This window comes from Protopterus annectens, chromosome 14.part0 (assembly GCF_019279795.1).
Source record: "Protopterus annectens isolate FY-2018-M chromosome 14.part0, PAN1.0, whole genome shotgun sequence".
Taxonomy (NCBI): domain Eukaryota; kingdom Metazoa; phylum Chordata; order Ceratodontiformes; family Protopteridae; genus Protopterus; species Protopterus annectens.
In genome coordinates this window covers 267,925,360-267,942,297 of record NC_056748.1, presented here as the reverse complement: position 1 = coordinate 267,942,297, position 16,938 = coordinate 267,925,360, and the positions used below count along the sequence as shown (strand labels likewise).

The 16,938-nt window shown below is 43.5% G+C and overlaps 1 protein-coding gene across 2 annotated transcripts in view; it reads left to right on the top strand.

Annotated features, from left to right (window-relative positions):
- Positions 1–16,938, top strand: part of EIF3A (eukaryotic translation initiation factor 3 subunit A) — a 1,696,172-nt gene that overhangs the window by 955,374 nt on the left and 723,860 nt on the right. For both annotated transcript variants that reach the window (XM_044055975.1, XM_044055974.1), the window contains exons 13-14: positions 639–743; positions 12,774–12,887. In XM_044055975.1, coding sequence (XP_043911910.1) covers positions 639–743; positions 12,774–12,887 — 219 coding nt within the window. The remainder of the gene's footprint in view (positions 1–638; positions 744–12,773; positions 12,888–16,938) is intronic.

Below are 16,938 nucleotides of genomic sequence, written 5' to 3'. Positions count from 1 at the left end.
TAAATGCAAAACCCTCCCCAAAAAATACAAATTCTTCATGTGAGACACCAAGTAATATTTGAATATTTGTCAGAATGCTCCATAAAACTTCATGAAAGTTAATAGACTATAAACTTCACAGAAATTAGATGTTTTAACTCCAAAGAAGTCTTGCATATACAGCTAGACATTTGCATTTTTAAAGATATGTGATGTCTGTCACTCTCCTTTCTTCAGCGTAAATGCATGAGGTCCCTGGTCTCCTCCAGAGCTCACACACACAGGGTGTTGCATACCCGTACACAGGATGGGTGAAGAAATGGTCACTGCCCATTAAAACCTTTCATCCTGTCCTCTGGCACAGTTTTGAGTCCCAAAACCAGGTAACTAGTGACTCAAGTTGCTCTTGGAAATGTTGGAATGGGATGGGCTTTCTTTGTTTTTAAGATGATATTAAGATCTGTAGTGGAGAGATGTTTCTCTGTTTAATTACATACATTGAGTTATTGCCCTCACCACTTCAGATTTATTTTAGCTGTAGTTTGCCATTTAGTGCATGCAAATGTTATATAGCAGCCAAAAGATGCATTTCTGGATAAGTGGCATAATTTGAGTTGCTACTGAGAAGATTCAACATTTTTTTATAATTTGCTCTGCAGGACCTTGAAGAATTGGACCCTGATTTTATCATGGCAAAACAAGTTGAACAACTAGAGAAAGAAAAGAAGGAACTCCAGGAGCGTCTGAAAAATCAGGAAAAGAAGGTGAGTATAATTCAGTATATTGTGCTTGATACTGCCATGGGATAATGTGCAACTCACTTTGATTGTACTTATACAAACAGAATGAAGAAATCTGTATTTCCTTTCTGTACTTGTGCGTATAGCTTATTTAATTCTGCTGAAACACTCAAGTTCTGTCATTTCACTGGTATCCTCCATGGGATGGGAACTGTGCATATTTGCTAAGAAATACATTTTCTTTAAATGTGTTGTCCATTATTGGATTTCTTGAGCAGAAATGTTAAAAGAATCAGAGCTGCTTATTAATTAAGCACATCTCTTTAATCCGCTTCTTAAGCCAATCAACTGCATGGTGGAAAATTTTGCACTGATGAAGCTTCAGTTTGAAGGCAAGGTATCCTTCTATTCATATGCTGCTGTATTCATTACACAAGGGAGTTCACCTCTGGTGACTCTCGTATGTCTGGCCTTTTTACAAAAGGATAGATGCTACCACTACGGTGCGTGTGACGTCCTGTCTCTCTCTCTGCGGGCGTCTGCCATAAACAAGACATCTGGTACAAAATGGCTGTCAGCGCACGCCCTCCTCAGAACGTTTGTGCTGCCTTTGTGACTGCCAGCTACGGTCATCGCTCCTTTGGAAAAATGATCCTGCATGATTCATTCTTCTTATCTGACTTCAGATAAGTACCCCATACTGGTTTTTGATTATCTATTGCTTCTGCTGTTGGGTTTCATGTTAGGTAGAAAGGGCAAGGGTAGGTGTGGAAGGCACATTCCACATAAGGATACGCATGAGCTCTGCGTATTTTGCTTCGGCCAGGAACACGACCACACTACCCGTAGTGTCTTTCAGGCCTTTGTGCCCAAAACCCTTAATCGCCTAGCTGCCTTAAAGCTTTATTTAGAGAACTAGCGTCTGCAAGTGATGGATCCGACGTCAGGGCCCCCGGATGAGCAGTCAGTCAAAAAGGCCAAAAAGTTTAGGTCTGAACAAACTTCTGCGCCCTCCCCTCCAGCAGTACCTCTCGAGGCCGGTTAAGGCCTGGAGTCTGAGCTTGGGATCCTTGGTCCTTCCTTTGGCAGGTACCCACAAGGAAGCCCTTTAAGAATCTGAGGGCACATCTCAGAGGAATCCAAATCGGTCACCAAGAGGGAACCTAGGCTCATTATCTGAGGACCCGCGTGGGGTCTCGCAAATTATAATTAGGGAAAATGTTAGCTCTGATATTGTGGAGTGCCACCCGGAGTCCGGCCCTCCAACTCTTTACCAGATCTTCGACACCTCAACGTTGGGAGTCCCACAAAAAGACAAAACAAAAAAAAAACACCTTGCTCCTCCGCTGACAATTGGGGCCTCCAAACAAATCCTGACTGGCAGACATTCACCCAAGGCCTTTTGAAAACCTTCTTAGCCCTGCGACAGGCCCCTACTCCAGGCCAGGCTCCTACTGCATCTACCCCCAAGAGAAAAATATCTCTGAACATCTCATCTGAGGTGGAAGATTCATCAGGGGATGAAACTCTCACTTGCCCCTCTCAAACTGCTTCCCCTCTGGGGTATGCCTCCCCAGAGGGAGGAATCCAATGACACATTCACCAGCTGAAGATATTCCTTTGGGGAAACCATTGCTCAAATGAAAGAATTCTTTAAGTGGGACAGCAGTCAGATAACAGAAACCCAGAAAAGGTATTATGATCTATTGCAAATAGTCTCTCAACCCGTCTGCTGTACCCCAGTGCACCCTGCCTTCTTGGATGCCTTCTTAGCTGTCTCCAAAAACCTTGACTCACAACCTCCAGCACCCAAACTGTCAGGTTTTATAAGGTCCCTGAGGATGCCATATTACTGTATAAAACTCCTTCTGCAGACCCTTCAGTCATTACTGTGTCTATAGACAAGAATGCTAAGCTACTCACATACCACCCTCCTGCCATCTGACAAGGACAGCAGATTAATGGAGCACTTGGGGGGGGGAGGGGTGTATATTTCTCTAGTAATAAAAGCAATTAACTTCCAAACCTATATGGCCAAATATTCCCTGGCCGTACTGGTGGACTTGACAAGAGAACTGGGGGACATCCCAGACTCCCCTGCCAAGGCTAAGTTATCCTCTGTTAAATTCCTTCACTCATGTGACCATGCACTCTGTAAAGTGCAGTTATGATGCAGTGGAAGCCTCATCAAGGGCTGCTGCCTCAGTCTGTCATTAGGAGATACTCCTGGCTTAGATTACAGCCTCTCCCTGATGACATCAAGAATAAACTCTTAAGATGCACCACAAGACAATAAAGACTTGCTTGGTTCAGCTGATGATTATCTTTTCAAAGCCCTCCAAGCAAAAGGGAAGGAACTACCAGACCTGAGACACATTTTTGTCTCTCCTATGCCACACTTCCAAAGAAACTACCCTGCTAAGACCTCCTTTGTGAGAAGGCCTTTAAGTTACCTGCCAAGTACAAAAAGGACTCCAGGAAGTGGACCTCATGCAGGTCTGCTCCCTCTACTCCTGTTGCCAGACAGCCCTTTCAGAGTAAGCCTGGTAGCCTGTGACTGTCAGGCACTGGATCCAGGCACCCCTCTTTCTGTTTGTCTCTCTCTCTCCCCCTCCCACCCAGCTTGGAATCAGGTTACTCAGGACTCTTGGGTCCTCTCTGTAATTCAAACTGGATACTTTATATGGGAGACCAATCTTACTCCTAGAGGCATTCCTCAGTCCCCTTGAGAACAACTGGCCCTTTTTCCCCTCTGTTCTTCAGGCGCTCCTTGCTAAGGGAACCATCCATGAAGTCCCTTCACATACAAAAGGAAAGGGATTCTATTCCGGGATCTTCCTGGTGCCCAGGAATGAAGGTCCATGGAGACCACTCCTGGACTTGTCCCACCTCAACACCTTCCTCCATGTTCCTTCCTTTTTGATGCTCACTCTTCCTAACCCTTCTTCCTCTGATACTACCCCAGGCATTCTTAGTGTCTCTGGATATAAAAGACGCTTATTTGCACATCCCAGTCCACCCCCTATTCAGGACATTTCTCCATTTCACTGAGGATGTTGCACACTTTCAGTTCTGTGTTTTTCCATTTGGTCTCTCTACGGCTCCAAGAGTGTTTACAAAATGTCTGGCACCTGTCATAGTTTTCACCAGGACAAAGGGAATGAAACTCTTCCCCTACCTAGACGATATCCTGATCCAGGGTACTTAAGCTTGTATGGCACTACACCACCTGGACTTCACCATTGCCCTTTGAGATGTCTGGAGTTCAATATAAATAAGTACTCCCTGATGTTTTCACAAGATTAGGTGTTCCTGAGGTGCAGGATCCTCACAGAAAAAGAAAATGGCTAGTCTTCCCCCAGGAAAAATTGTCTTTCTCACTGCTTACCTCATGCAATTACTTCCTCTAAAATCTCTGTTAGCCAGGTAGTTTCTCAGGCTGTTAAGATTCATGGCCTCCACCATTCCTATGGTTCCTCTGGCAAAGCTGCACATGAGAAAATTCCAGTGGTACTTGAGAACTGTCTGGAAAGAGCACCTGCACCCTCTGGAGTTCATGGTGCCAGTGCTTCCATGCCTTTCCAGAGAGGTGAACTGATGGATAGCCCAGATACAGGCTAACCCAGGCCTACCCTTGTAGCCATTGCTCCCAAACAGGATCCCTTCACAGATGCCTCAGACATCGGGTGGGGGCAACCCTTGGCAGAATGCAGAGTGAGAAACACATGGACCCTCACTCAACAGAAGGAACACACCGATATCAAGGAAATGAGAGCCCTGGTTTTAGCCCTACAAATTTTCCAGGACCGTCTCCTACCAGACACACAAGTGGTACACAGTACCACGGTGCTGTGGTACATAAACAGGAGAGGACAAGGTCCTACCTTCTGTGCAGGTTGGCTCTCCAGGCGGTCTGCATCCCCTCTGCAGACACTGCAATGGCAGATTCCCTAAGCAGGGCCATGACTCTGTCTCACGATTGGATGCTAAACAGAGATGTGTTTCTGGACCTGGTCCATTGATGCGATATTCCATATGTGCGTCTGTTTGCCTCCTCCATGAACAGACAGCTTTTAACCTTCTGCTCCAGTGTACCACACCCCGAAGCATGGAGAATGGATGCCCTGTCATTCCCTTTGGATGCGGATTGCATGCTTATGCATCCCCTTCCCTCTCATACAAAAAGTTCTGAAAATTCAGAAAGAACAACCTCAAATCTTGTCGGTGACTCTCTGTTGGCAAAGGCAGCACTGGTTCCCCCTGCTATTTCATCTAGCCAAGGGCAATCGCCACTAGTTACCCCATGGATGGACCTGCTCACACAGAAGGGAATTCTCATACACCCACACATGTCCACTCTGAACCTTACTGTGTGGGTGATAGGGCATTGCTTCCCTTCAGACACCTTTACACAGAGGATACGCTTCAGGTTTTGCAGGAGGGCAGAAAACCAAATACAAGAAAATCATTCCTTTCTAAATGGAAGAGATTTTCTACATGGTGTCAGAAACGCAACATACAGCCACTTGTAGAGCCTCCAGTGGTCCTGTACTACCTGTGTGAATTGATGATGTCTGGACTCTTATTCATCGGTCAGGGCCAATTTGTCTGCCATCTCAGCATGCCTGCTTGTCACCCCTCCCTTGGCTTCTAGGCTGAAGTCAAGCTCTTCCTTAAAGGGGTCCTGCACCTGAGACCCCCAAGGAAGCCCATTCCACCTCGTTGAGATCTAAATTTTGTACGAGAAAAATTGGCACTGTGTTCCCTCCAGCATCGCACTTGGAAAACTATTCTCTTGGTGGCTATTACTTCAGCAGGAAGGGTTTCAGAACTACAAGCCCTTATGGCTTCTCATCCTTTTACTGTCTTTCACAAAGACAGGGTGTGTTTGTGTAGCAACCCATAATTTATGTGTAAAGTGGTCTGTGAGCTGTCCCTGAATCAGGTCATCAACCTTCCTACATTATTTTCTTCACCCCAAAACCAGGCTGAAAGGATTCTACATTCCCTGGACGTTCACAGACAACTCCGATATTTGGCCAACCCAAACCCATCCTTAAATTGGACAGGCTCTTTTGTGTCTTAACACCCAAGAGCCCTGGGACTCCCTGTTTCCATGCAAACCATATCCTCTTGGATAGCTAAAGTTATCTCCTTCTGCTACACAGCCCATGGCAGGAGGCTTTCCTCCCCGGTAAAGGCAGACTCCACTAGGGCAGTATCCTCCTCTGGAGCCTTTTTCAAAGGCCTGGATACAGCTGCCATTCTAGAAGCAGCTACATGGACCTCTGTCCATACCTTCATAAACTCTACAAGCTGGACATTGTTTCTAGGGCCAGAGCAGGATTTGCCAGAGCTGTCCTTCATGGGTTTGTGGAGGATACATCTGTCCCGTCATCCAAATCATAGGGCAGAACCTTTTGCACTCTCCCTTGTGTAATGAATACAGCAGCATGTGAATAGAAGAACGTAGGATTGTTGTGTAAAATCTTACCGTAACTTTAGATGTTCTTCGTGATTCACTGTTGCAGTCATTACATTTGGTAATCCTGCTGGCAAGTTGCCCTCAGTCGGCATGAATTCCAAAGTCTTGGGTCCTGCGTCGGCTGCTGTCGCCCCTTCCCTGATGTCAGGTCGTCAGGGGTATAAAAGATGCAGCCGACGCCATTTTCTTCAGTCTTTCTTGCCGCGCGGTGCCCGAAGCAGAAGCAGTTCGCAAGTGCCGATTGGCCAACTCCTGAGATTTTTGTATTCGAGTTTCAGATCCGAAGTCTTCATTAAAAGCTAAGTACCCCATTGGGGAAACTTTTTTCTTGCTCCAGACCGATGTAAGAAAAAGTTAATAATTGTATTTCTTGTGGGAAGCAAATACCTCATAAGGACTTTCATTCTTACTGTATTCCTTGCCTAGACCCTGACCACGACGTTTCTAGTTGTCTGTTTTGTGCTAGATTTAACCAACACACTATTAAGCGTCTGTACGATTTTGCATTAAGCTATTTTGGGCACAGATTTAATTATACAATGTCGTCGGATAGCCATCCGACTATTGGAGTTCATATAAAAAATGCAAAGAAAAAGACAGGCAACCGAGGTCCAAAACCGACGACAAAGCTTCTCCTAAGCCAGTCGCCAGTTCTCAGTGAGGAGCTTTCGCAGCCCCTGACGCCCGCTTCTTTAGAGTCACAGGCTGCTACCGACTTCCACGTGGAGTCGGCCAGGCCGCTGGAAACTCAAGGTATTGGAGCCTCGCAGACTATTCCCTCAGATGGGTCTGGAGCCGCTGAGCAGGCATCTGCTTCTGAGGGTGTATTCAGACCTAAACAATTATACATTAGTCTTTGCCTTTGTAGCTGAAGTCAGTTTAAAGCACCTTTAAAGGCAAAGAAACAAGTTCTCCAGACACATGGACAGGCCTCCATGCCCAAAAAACAGATGCTCAAAATGGCTGAAGACTTAATTACCTTGATCAGGGGTTCCCATCCCCCTCCTGATAAGACGCCTAGGCAAGAGACAGACTATGAATCTTCAGATCAGGTTTCCATTTCCTCTGATTCTTCTTCTGATCAGGAATATCCCCCCCCCCATGAGGATTCTAATGCTGAAGAATCTATTCCTTCAGCTTCTCCTCCTGAGGACTATTCCTTTGGGGATACCTTGCATACCATGAGGGAGCATTTCCACTGGGAGAGTCAAGATTTTTCAGAATCTAAGAGGCTCAGGGACTTTCTTCTACTACCTCAACACAGGCCTCTAGCTATTCCACCTGTGTTAGACATTGTAGATGATGTGTTTTCAGAGTCTAGTCTGAACCCCAACTCCTTACCTCCAGCTGCTGTTAAGCCCAACAGATACTACAGGGTTCCTGACTCTCACAAATTCCTTTTTAAAAACCCTGCATCAGACCCAGAAACTATTTCTCAGGGTCCCAAAGGGGTTAAGGCTTCCACTGCAAAAAAAAACCCTACCCCCTCTGACAGATTCTAGGGCATTGGATAGATGGGGAAAAAGATTTACACATCTGCTACTTTGGTTACAAGGGCCTTAAACTGCCAGTTTCATATGCTCAGATATCAGCAATATGTCATGACATTGCTTAAACAGAAAATGTTGGTAAATTCTGAATGTGCAGAAAACGAAGAAATGCAGAATTTATTGCATGCAGCTGAACAAGTTGGAAAGCATACTTTGCAATGTGATTTTTATTCTCTGGAGGCCTCCTGCAGGGCCACTGTTACGGGTTCTGCAATTAGGAGGCATGCTTGGTTAAAGGAATAAAATCTGCTTGATCATGTCAAAGTTAAATTATTAGATGCACTGTTACAGCATGATACCTTGTTTGGTGTTAAAGAAAATGGAGGACAAAGCTAAATCTATGCAAACGGTCAAAGATTTTTTACAAGTACAGCCACCTAGGTTTAGCAGACACTGGCCTACAAAGAATTGGTCCCTTACAGTGTCAGACAGACCTCAAAGGGGCAGATCCAGATGCCCTAGAAGGCAGATCTCAGCCGCAAGGTTCATACAGGTCCAAGCAATCGGGTGCTTCTCCCTCCAAAAGTGGAGAAGACAAATCACAACCATACAGGAAACAGTTCCAATGACTTCCTCCTGCCAGCACCAAGCACTTGTCTACTGGCAGCACCCTTAGGAGGAAAAATAGCATTTTTTTCTCAATTGGAACATTATAACCCAGGACAAATGGGTTCTAGCCGTAGTGTCGCAAGGCTACAAGTTTCACTTCCTTACCCTGCCAAGGGTAAATGGTTGGCCAGACCTACCAAAAAATCAGTGGGCAGAGGCTCAAAAACAAGTCTCATCCCTCATGGACATGGGGGCTATTCAACAAGTGCCACAGCAAGAGCAGGGATAAGGATTTTACTCGACTGTTCTTGGTACCCAGAAAGGACAAAACATGGAGACCAGTACTGGACCTATCTCTTCTAAACACTTTCCTGGATATACCAAAATTCAAGATGTTGACCTTGCAACAGCTTCTGCCCATGCTGGGCAGAAAGGCTTGGCTCGTCACTTTGGACCTAAAAGAGGCATACCTGCATGTCCCAATCAGACAGTCATGCAGAAGATACCTCAGATTCAAGGCTGGTTCAAAGCATTACCAATTCTCTGCACTGCCCTTTGTCTTATCTACTGCATCCAAGGTTTTCACAAAGTGCCTAGCACCAGTAATTGCATTCTGCAGACAGAGGAATACAAATATATCCTTACTTGGACGACTGCCTCATTCAAGCAGAGAACAAGGACATTCTACTGCAGCATCTGACATTTGTGAAAAGACTTAACATGCCTAGGGTACACAGTCAACGAAAAGAAATCAAAACTAGTACCCTCTCAAGAGATAATATTCCTGGGTGCAAGCTTAAATACAGCTGCCCAGATGGCTTATCTCACACCAGACAAACAAAGGCAAATGACAACAAAGACCCAGTTATCTGCAAGAAAAATTCTGCAGGCTTTGGGCTTCATGGCATCCTGCATCCTACTAATTCCATATGCAAGACTGCATATGAGGAAACTTCAATGGTACCTACAAAGTGTCTGGACACAACATTGCCACAGCCTGGAAACAATGATTACTCTCATTCCCTGCCTGCAACAGGAGTTTCGATGGTGGGCAAAGGCTTGTCACCAAAACAAGGGACAGCCATTCTCACTACACCCAGCCAGGCAGAACCTAATAACGGATGCATCAGATTATGCCTGGGGGGCCCACATGGCAGGAAGAGGCATTCAGGGCACCTGGTCCACAAATCAAATGCATCTACATATCAAGAAAAAAGAGATGCTAGCTGTTCAAAATGCCCTGACAGCCTTCAAGGACCTAATTCATCCGGGACAACTACTGATAGACAGACAAATTCCATGGTCATGTGGTACATAAGCAGTGGGGCATGCATTCTTACCCCCTTTGCAGACTAGCCATGGCTTTATGGGACACAGCATTGGCTTACCAAGTTCATCTGCAGGCACAATTCCTGCCAGGAAATGACATTACTCTGGCAGACGAGCTAAGCAGAAACCTCATGGATCCCCACGAGTGGCACCTGGATCCACAAGTCTTCAGCATGATGACAAAGAAATGGGGACGCCCGGACATAGATCTATTTGCCTCCCCTCACATCTATCAACTAAAAAGATTCTGCACAAGGGCTTATCACAGACAAGCATGGAAAGTGGACGCCTTAACTTTCAACTGGAAAAACCTATCAGTATATGCCTTTCCTCCACTGCCTCTCCTCCCCAAGGTACTCCTAAAGGTGAGACAGGCAAAACCAAAAATGATCCTGATTGCCCCAGACTGGCCCCGCCAGTAATGATATCCGATCTTAAGGAACTTGTCTCAATGCCCAGCCTGGACTTTACCTCAAATACCTCATCTACTGTCCCAACAAAACAATCAGATTCTGCACAGCCAACTCAGGACTCTAAACCTGGCAGCATGGCTGATAATGTAGCCATACAAACTACACCTCTCAGTAAAGCTGTGATGGATGTCATTTTGGAAGCCAGAAGGCCTAGTACTAGAAAATCCTGTGCTGGAAAATGGAAGAGATTTTATGCTTGGAACCGAGCTTAAGGAACTGACACAGCTTTACCAAATATTCCTCAGATTTTGTAATACTTAACTGAGATGCTGGACAAAGGCCCATCTATTTCATCAATTAAAATTCATGCCTCAGCCATTTCAGCTCATTACAATACAGAGCCACCACTCTTTTCTCATCCTTTATTAAGGCAGTACCTCATAGGAGACAAAAATTTAAGGCCTCCGAGGAGATCACCAATACCTGCATGAGACCTCAATTATGTCTTGAAAAAACTCACCTCCTTTTGAACCAGGTGCAACTGCAGATACAAAGTTTTTATCTTGGAAAACAGCTCTGCTCCTAGTATTAACTTCTGCAAGACGAGAGCTACAGGCTCTCATGGCTGTGGAACCTTTTATCATTTTTTATCTAGACAGGGTCTCTCTGAGGACAAACCCTACATTTATGCCTAAGGTGGTGTCCAGTGTAGCCCTAAACCAAACTATTCATTTGCCAGCTTTTTTATCCAAAACCACAGAACAAGGGGGAGAAAATTCTGCATTCTTTGGACGTACACAGACAACTTAGATTCTATTTGGACAAAACTAAAGTTTTCAGAAAAACGGAACAATACTAGTGGCATATGCTGCAGGATCACAATGAAAGGCTATCTCCAACCAGACTATTTCAAAGTGGATAGGTCACTGCATTCGTTTCTGCTACTCTCAGCATGGCAAGCCAGTGCCTAAGGGTATTAGGCCACATTCAACCAGAGCTGCAGCCACTTCTGCAGCCTTTCTCAGGGGAGTACCAACCAAAGACATTTAGAGGCTGCTACTTGGAGTTCAGTGCACACCTTTACAAAACATTACAATCTGCCACTTTACTCTAAATCCAGAGCAGGCTTTGCCACTGCAGTTCTGCAGGGCCTCATAGCCACTCCTAATGTTTAGCTCCAGCCCCCCAACCATAGCTTTGGTACTCTACCCAAATGCAATGACTGCAACAGTGAAACACGACGAACATAGTACAGTTGTGTACACTAACCATAAATGTAGATGTTAGAGTGTATTCACTGTTGCAGTCCAAGTTACCCGCCCACCATCCCCCTTATTTCTGCTGGAACTTATCTTTACTTCTCTGAACTATACAACCTATGTGGTGTATTTGCTTGTAGATGAAGGTAAACTTTATTTTGGTGCATGTATGTCTTGTATATATATCTAGCCTACCCTTTTGGGGGCACCTAACATCTGGGGCAAGAAAAACTGAATAAAATGGCGTCTGCTGCATCTTTTATACCCCTGACGACCTGATGTCAGGGAAGGGGCGACAGCAGCCGACGCAGGACCCAAGACTTTGGAATTCAGGCTGACTGAGGGCAACCTGCCAGCAGGATTACCCAAATGTTATGACTGCAACAGTGAATACACTCTAACATCTACATTTATCGTAAGTGTACACAACTGTACTATGTCCTTCTTTCCTGTATGCTGCTGTATAGTTTCCCACCCTGCCTTCCCCCTTGCCTGACTCCTGAGTACAACTCCATAATTGCTGATTCTGGAGGCATTCAGTGCCGAGGAGGGTGCATACTGATGTCCATTTTGTACCTGAAATGTGTTTATGGCCGACATGCGTATTGAGAGAGAGACGCAGGACCTGACACGCACTCTAGCAGTAGCATCTAACTTCTGTAAACTGACCAGACATATGAGAGTCACCAGAGGCGAACTCCCTTGTGTAATGAATACAGCAGCATATAAAAGAGAAGGATATCTAAAGTTATGGTAAGATTTTACACAATACTTTCTATAGTGTTTTTTTTTTTTGCAATTTAATGCATGCTGCCTCCTAATAAGTTAGATTTCTAACTGCTTATTACACATTTCTTTCACTTTAATTTGTGCATGTCTGAGCTGCAGGAAGACTGTGACAGAGTTGTTTAGTTTTTCCTGGCATATTGTTCTTGAATAATGCATCATGTTGAGAAGCTATGCTAGTGTTTTCCTTGAATGTTAATGGTGCTTGTGAGACACTGCAGTCACTGGTGCTTGAAAAACAGTCTGAGGTATTAATTTTATGGTTATCCTGCTTGTTTCTCTGGGTCCAAACACCTACCAACCATCCTTTCTGATAGTTGTCTTTCCAAGACTTAGCACTTCTGTACTGTATGTAGTCAATGTTGTACAGTTGTCAAAAACTAATCATAATTGCAGATGTTGGAGGAGCTCAGTGTTCAAGTACCCTTTCCCTGCATCCCACCCCTTTTTAGGATACATTGTTCTGAGTTCTGTCTGAAATTTTTCATTGGCTTTAAAACTTACCACCAGTTCTAATATTGTCATTATTCCCTGGTCTTAGAGCAGGTCTTGTCTAATAGAGTAAGTTTTGTGACAAATTTTTATGAATAGTGTCAATTTGAACCACCTTAACATCAACAGTACATGCTCCTTTGACTTATTTTGTTGCAGTTTTTACATTTTCTTTTGTTTTTACTTTACAGATTGATTATTTTGAAAGAGCTAAGCGTTTGGAAGAAATTCCCTTAATGAAGAAGGCCTATGATGAACAAAGAGTGAAAGATATGGAACTCTGGGAACTGCAAGAGGAAGAAAGAGTAAGATTTTTAGCACTCAAGTCTACCCTTTGTGTAAAAGAAGTACTGTAACCTGTTGATGCAAGGCTTTCCTGGACTTAATTAAATCTGTAGTCAGCACACCGTGTACCCCCAGTAGATTATTTTTTCAGAGCAACGTAAATACTTTATTGTAATACTTTTCAGTGTAACATTCTGTGCATTCCCTATGTATCGGAACTTATCACTGTTTTGCTAACAAATGCTGTAAATATTGTACAGAGTGTTTTGACTCTACTGATTATAAACACACTTCCAGTTCTGTTATGTGCTTTCATTACTAATCTGATCAGTATTTTTAGCTAGCACAGTATAATGTAGGCTAAGTTTGCATAGCTTATGGTTGATGTAACCTAGGCTGCTCACTCTAGTTTTGTGTACATCTTTGACTACATTATTCTGCTCTGTGTAAAACAGTCTGAATGTAGTGCTTTATACTTTTAAGGAAACTGAAGCTAAATAGTCGTTTTCTGTAAGAGCAGTGAGGGCTAAAGGGCACACTGCAGTAATGGCCTGATGCACAGAACATACAACAGCTTTATCTATTGTAACAAGACATGCAAATGACAGATCTAAAAATGTCTTCTTTTCTTGACACTAAATATTGTATTCAACATTGTGAATTGTTGACATTAGTTTGGGTTATCTTTTGTAGTAGCTCCATATCTGAGAAATATTCCTAGCTACTCCATTCTTGGAGACTAAATAGAAATATGCCAGAATGTGAGGCTCTCCTGCAATTTGAACACACCCATATTTGCGTAGTTACTCAGATATTATTTCAGTGCAGTGTTAACACTCCCTGTATACCAGGACTTACTGCCTGTTATGTCTTCAGATCCTTAGATAACTGCGGGGGGAGTATGTATATTTGTCAGAAACACCATTACTTCTCGTCATATTGCCCACAGTCCTAACTCTGATGTTGAAATCACCTTTTAAATCCAAGTATTACTTCATTGCTAACTGCAGACCCATTAGTGTCACCCTAAGATCACAGCAATTACCTCATCACCATTGAAGTATTAGAAGGTATTTTGTATTTATATCTTAATAGGGGACTTTGGTTACCCAGGCATTGACTGGCATGTTTTGCAACTCTGGAAATAGTTATGTTCAAGACTTCCTAAACTTCATTAATACCACTGCACTGGAGCATATTGTAAAACAGCCCACTAGACGCTTGTAATTTCTTTGACCTGGTCCTTAACCTCATTCCCACCTGCACCTCACCCTGGTTAAATCTGGCCATGAATCAGTTGACGCCTTTGTCAGGCCTAGTGGTGCCGCCCCATCACCAAATGAGACCATTTTTAAAGACTTCTGCAAGGCAAACCTACTTCAGTTTGTGGAAAACCTTTGCAGACATTCCTAAACGTCCCTTGCAGATGAACACACCTCTGGCTTTTACCAGCAACTGAATAGTTGCCAATATAACAGTAAATTAATGAATAAACCTGTCTGGTAGATCTCCAATATTAATAAATTGTACAACAAAAGAAGAAAAATGAAAAGTTGCAGGAAATCCCCATCTCCCTACTTCAAGACTAAACAAAAACCTGCCAGCAAGGAACTTGAAAACACTATTCAAATGTAAAGCAGAGTATGAAGTTAAGGTTGCTACATACTAAAAAAACTACATATCTTCATTTGTCAGAAAATTAAGGAATAATGTCCAACAGTATACTGAGATCATCCAAAATGTTACCATTCATTCTGACCCCAGGGATATACCTCATATATTGACAGACAAATGTAGTGCTAACTTTATCCCTTCTACCTACATTATCTCCACAGTCTGAGACTTTAGTTTCTCTGTTAATCACCTTGGAGTAAGTCTTAACCAGACAACATATTAGGCTGCATTCTTATCAATGCCAAGTATGCAATATGTGAGCCTCTAAATTATTCAACTTCAGCCTCTGTGCAGGGTTTGTTCTTGATGTCTGGAAAACGGCCACCATGACTTCCCTACACATAGGTGGCCCCCCTGCACACCTGAGTAGTTATAGACCATTCAGCCTCACCAGCCTTGTCCAGAACCATGGAAAATATAGCAGAAGTCATGTATGTAGACATAGGCAGCTTAATATCCCAATTAGTTTTTGTGAAGGCCAGGTCCTGTCTCTTGAACCTAGTAAGCTTCTTTGACAAGGTTATAAGTCCTGTGGACAGTGGGCATTCTGCACACACTGCTTTTCTTGAACCTAGCCAAGGATTTTGATATCCTCCTATGCTGGTATTGTTGAAACATTAAACAAGCTTATTGTAAACTCGTACATTATCTGCAGGATTACGTATTGGCTGTCCAAAAGATCACAAGCTGTGAAAGTTGCTGGTTCCCTCTCTGAATGTAAAATTGTAACCAGTGGAGTGCCCCAAGGATTGCTTCTGGGCCTTCTCCTGCTTGGCATTTGTTTTGCAGAAATCAAAACCAGTGCCCCAGACGTCTGGTTGACCAAGTCTAATGATGACTGCAAGCTTGGGCACAATTACCAAGTCTGGTAATGACTGCAAGCTGTCCACTCATCCACTGATAGAAAACAGCCCCAGCAAGGGCTGGAATATACACATACCCACATGGTGTAACAAAAACCGTTTCAAACTTAAAAAAAAAAAAAAAAGTGCTCTGTAGTAGTGCTTGGCAAAATAGTTGTTGCCACCTCGTACTTTATAAGTGATATTCCTACTCAGATAGAAACAGTCATAGGAGATCTTGGTACTTGTGTGGCAATCTCTTTTCCATTTGGTCATCATGTTTCCGTAATGGTCTGCAATGCCTTCTGTGCGGCCCCAGTAATTTCCAAGAGAATATCTTCAAGATCTAAGCAAGTCATCCTATCACTGTATCCTCACCCCCCTTATTTGACCCATCATTAAATGCAGTGCTCCTTTTAGTATGTACAAATCCAAGCATGTTGCTCAGTTGGAAAGGCCCCAAAGATGTCCATCCAAGAATATTAAAGGTCTTAAGTCCTTCAACTGCTGTTGTTGATTAAATAAGCATAACTCGCCTTGTACTTGGCAGCTTACAGATTTGCTGAGAGGTGATCTTTTTTTTCGAGCTATGAAGGACTTTGTCTAATTTGACTCCCTATTTCTCCAGAAAGCCAGTGGCTCTACCGTCACCCTTACTAATGACCTAAATCATTACCATCAAATTAACAGTAGTTGCTGAAGGGATAGGTACTTAACCAAACGTTTTACTGGCCTGTTGAATAAGTTACCAGTACAGGTCAAAGTACTACTTTGGCTGCCAGCAAGGTTAGTCTTGATTACTGGATGGGTAGAGACAGATTTTTACCAGGGTTATCATGTATGGCTCTGCTTGATTTTAAGAGGTGAGCACTGTCAAAATATGTTCTTCCTTAGATCACTGTTGCACTATTCCAAATGATTGGGTTATATAGCCAAATAACCTGAACAGTCTGGCCAGAGTATCTTAGCCAAAACCTTCCATATATCTGATGTACAAACTTATGGGCGTGTAAGCAGATGAATAAGCATGAAAACTACTGAATGCTGGTCTCTTACTTATCAGTTTGATGTTCTTGTTTCACTGTTGCAGTCATTACATTTGGTTAATCTGCTGGCAGGTTGCCCTCAGTCGACCTGATTAACAAAGTCTTGAGTTCTGCGTCTGATGCTGTCCTTTCTTCCATGACATCAGGTCATCGGGTATAAAACATGCAGCAGATGCCATTAACATCAGTCTTTCTTGCCACGCGGTGCCTGAAGCTGAAGCAGTTCGCAAGTGCCGGTCGTCCGACTCCTGAAATTTTCATTTTCAAGTTTCAGAACCGAAGTCTTCAACTAAAAAGCTAAGTACCCCGTTGGGGAAACTTTCTTACTCCTTACCGATGTCAGTAAAAGTTAATAATTGCATTACTCGTGGCAAGCAAATGCCTCATAAGGATTTCCATTTGTACTGTATTACTTGCCTAGGCCCTGACCACGACATACCTTGCTGTCAGTTTTGTATTTTATTTAATCAGCGCACTATCCGTTGTCTGTACATTTTTGCTTCTAAATA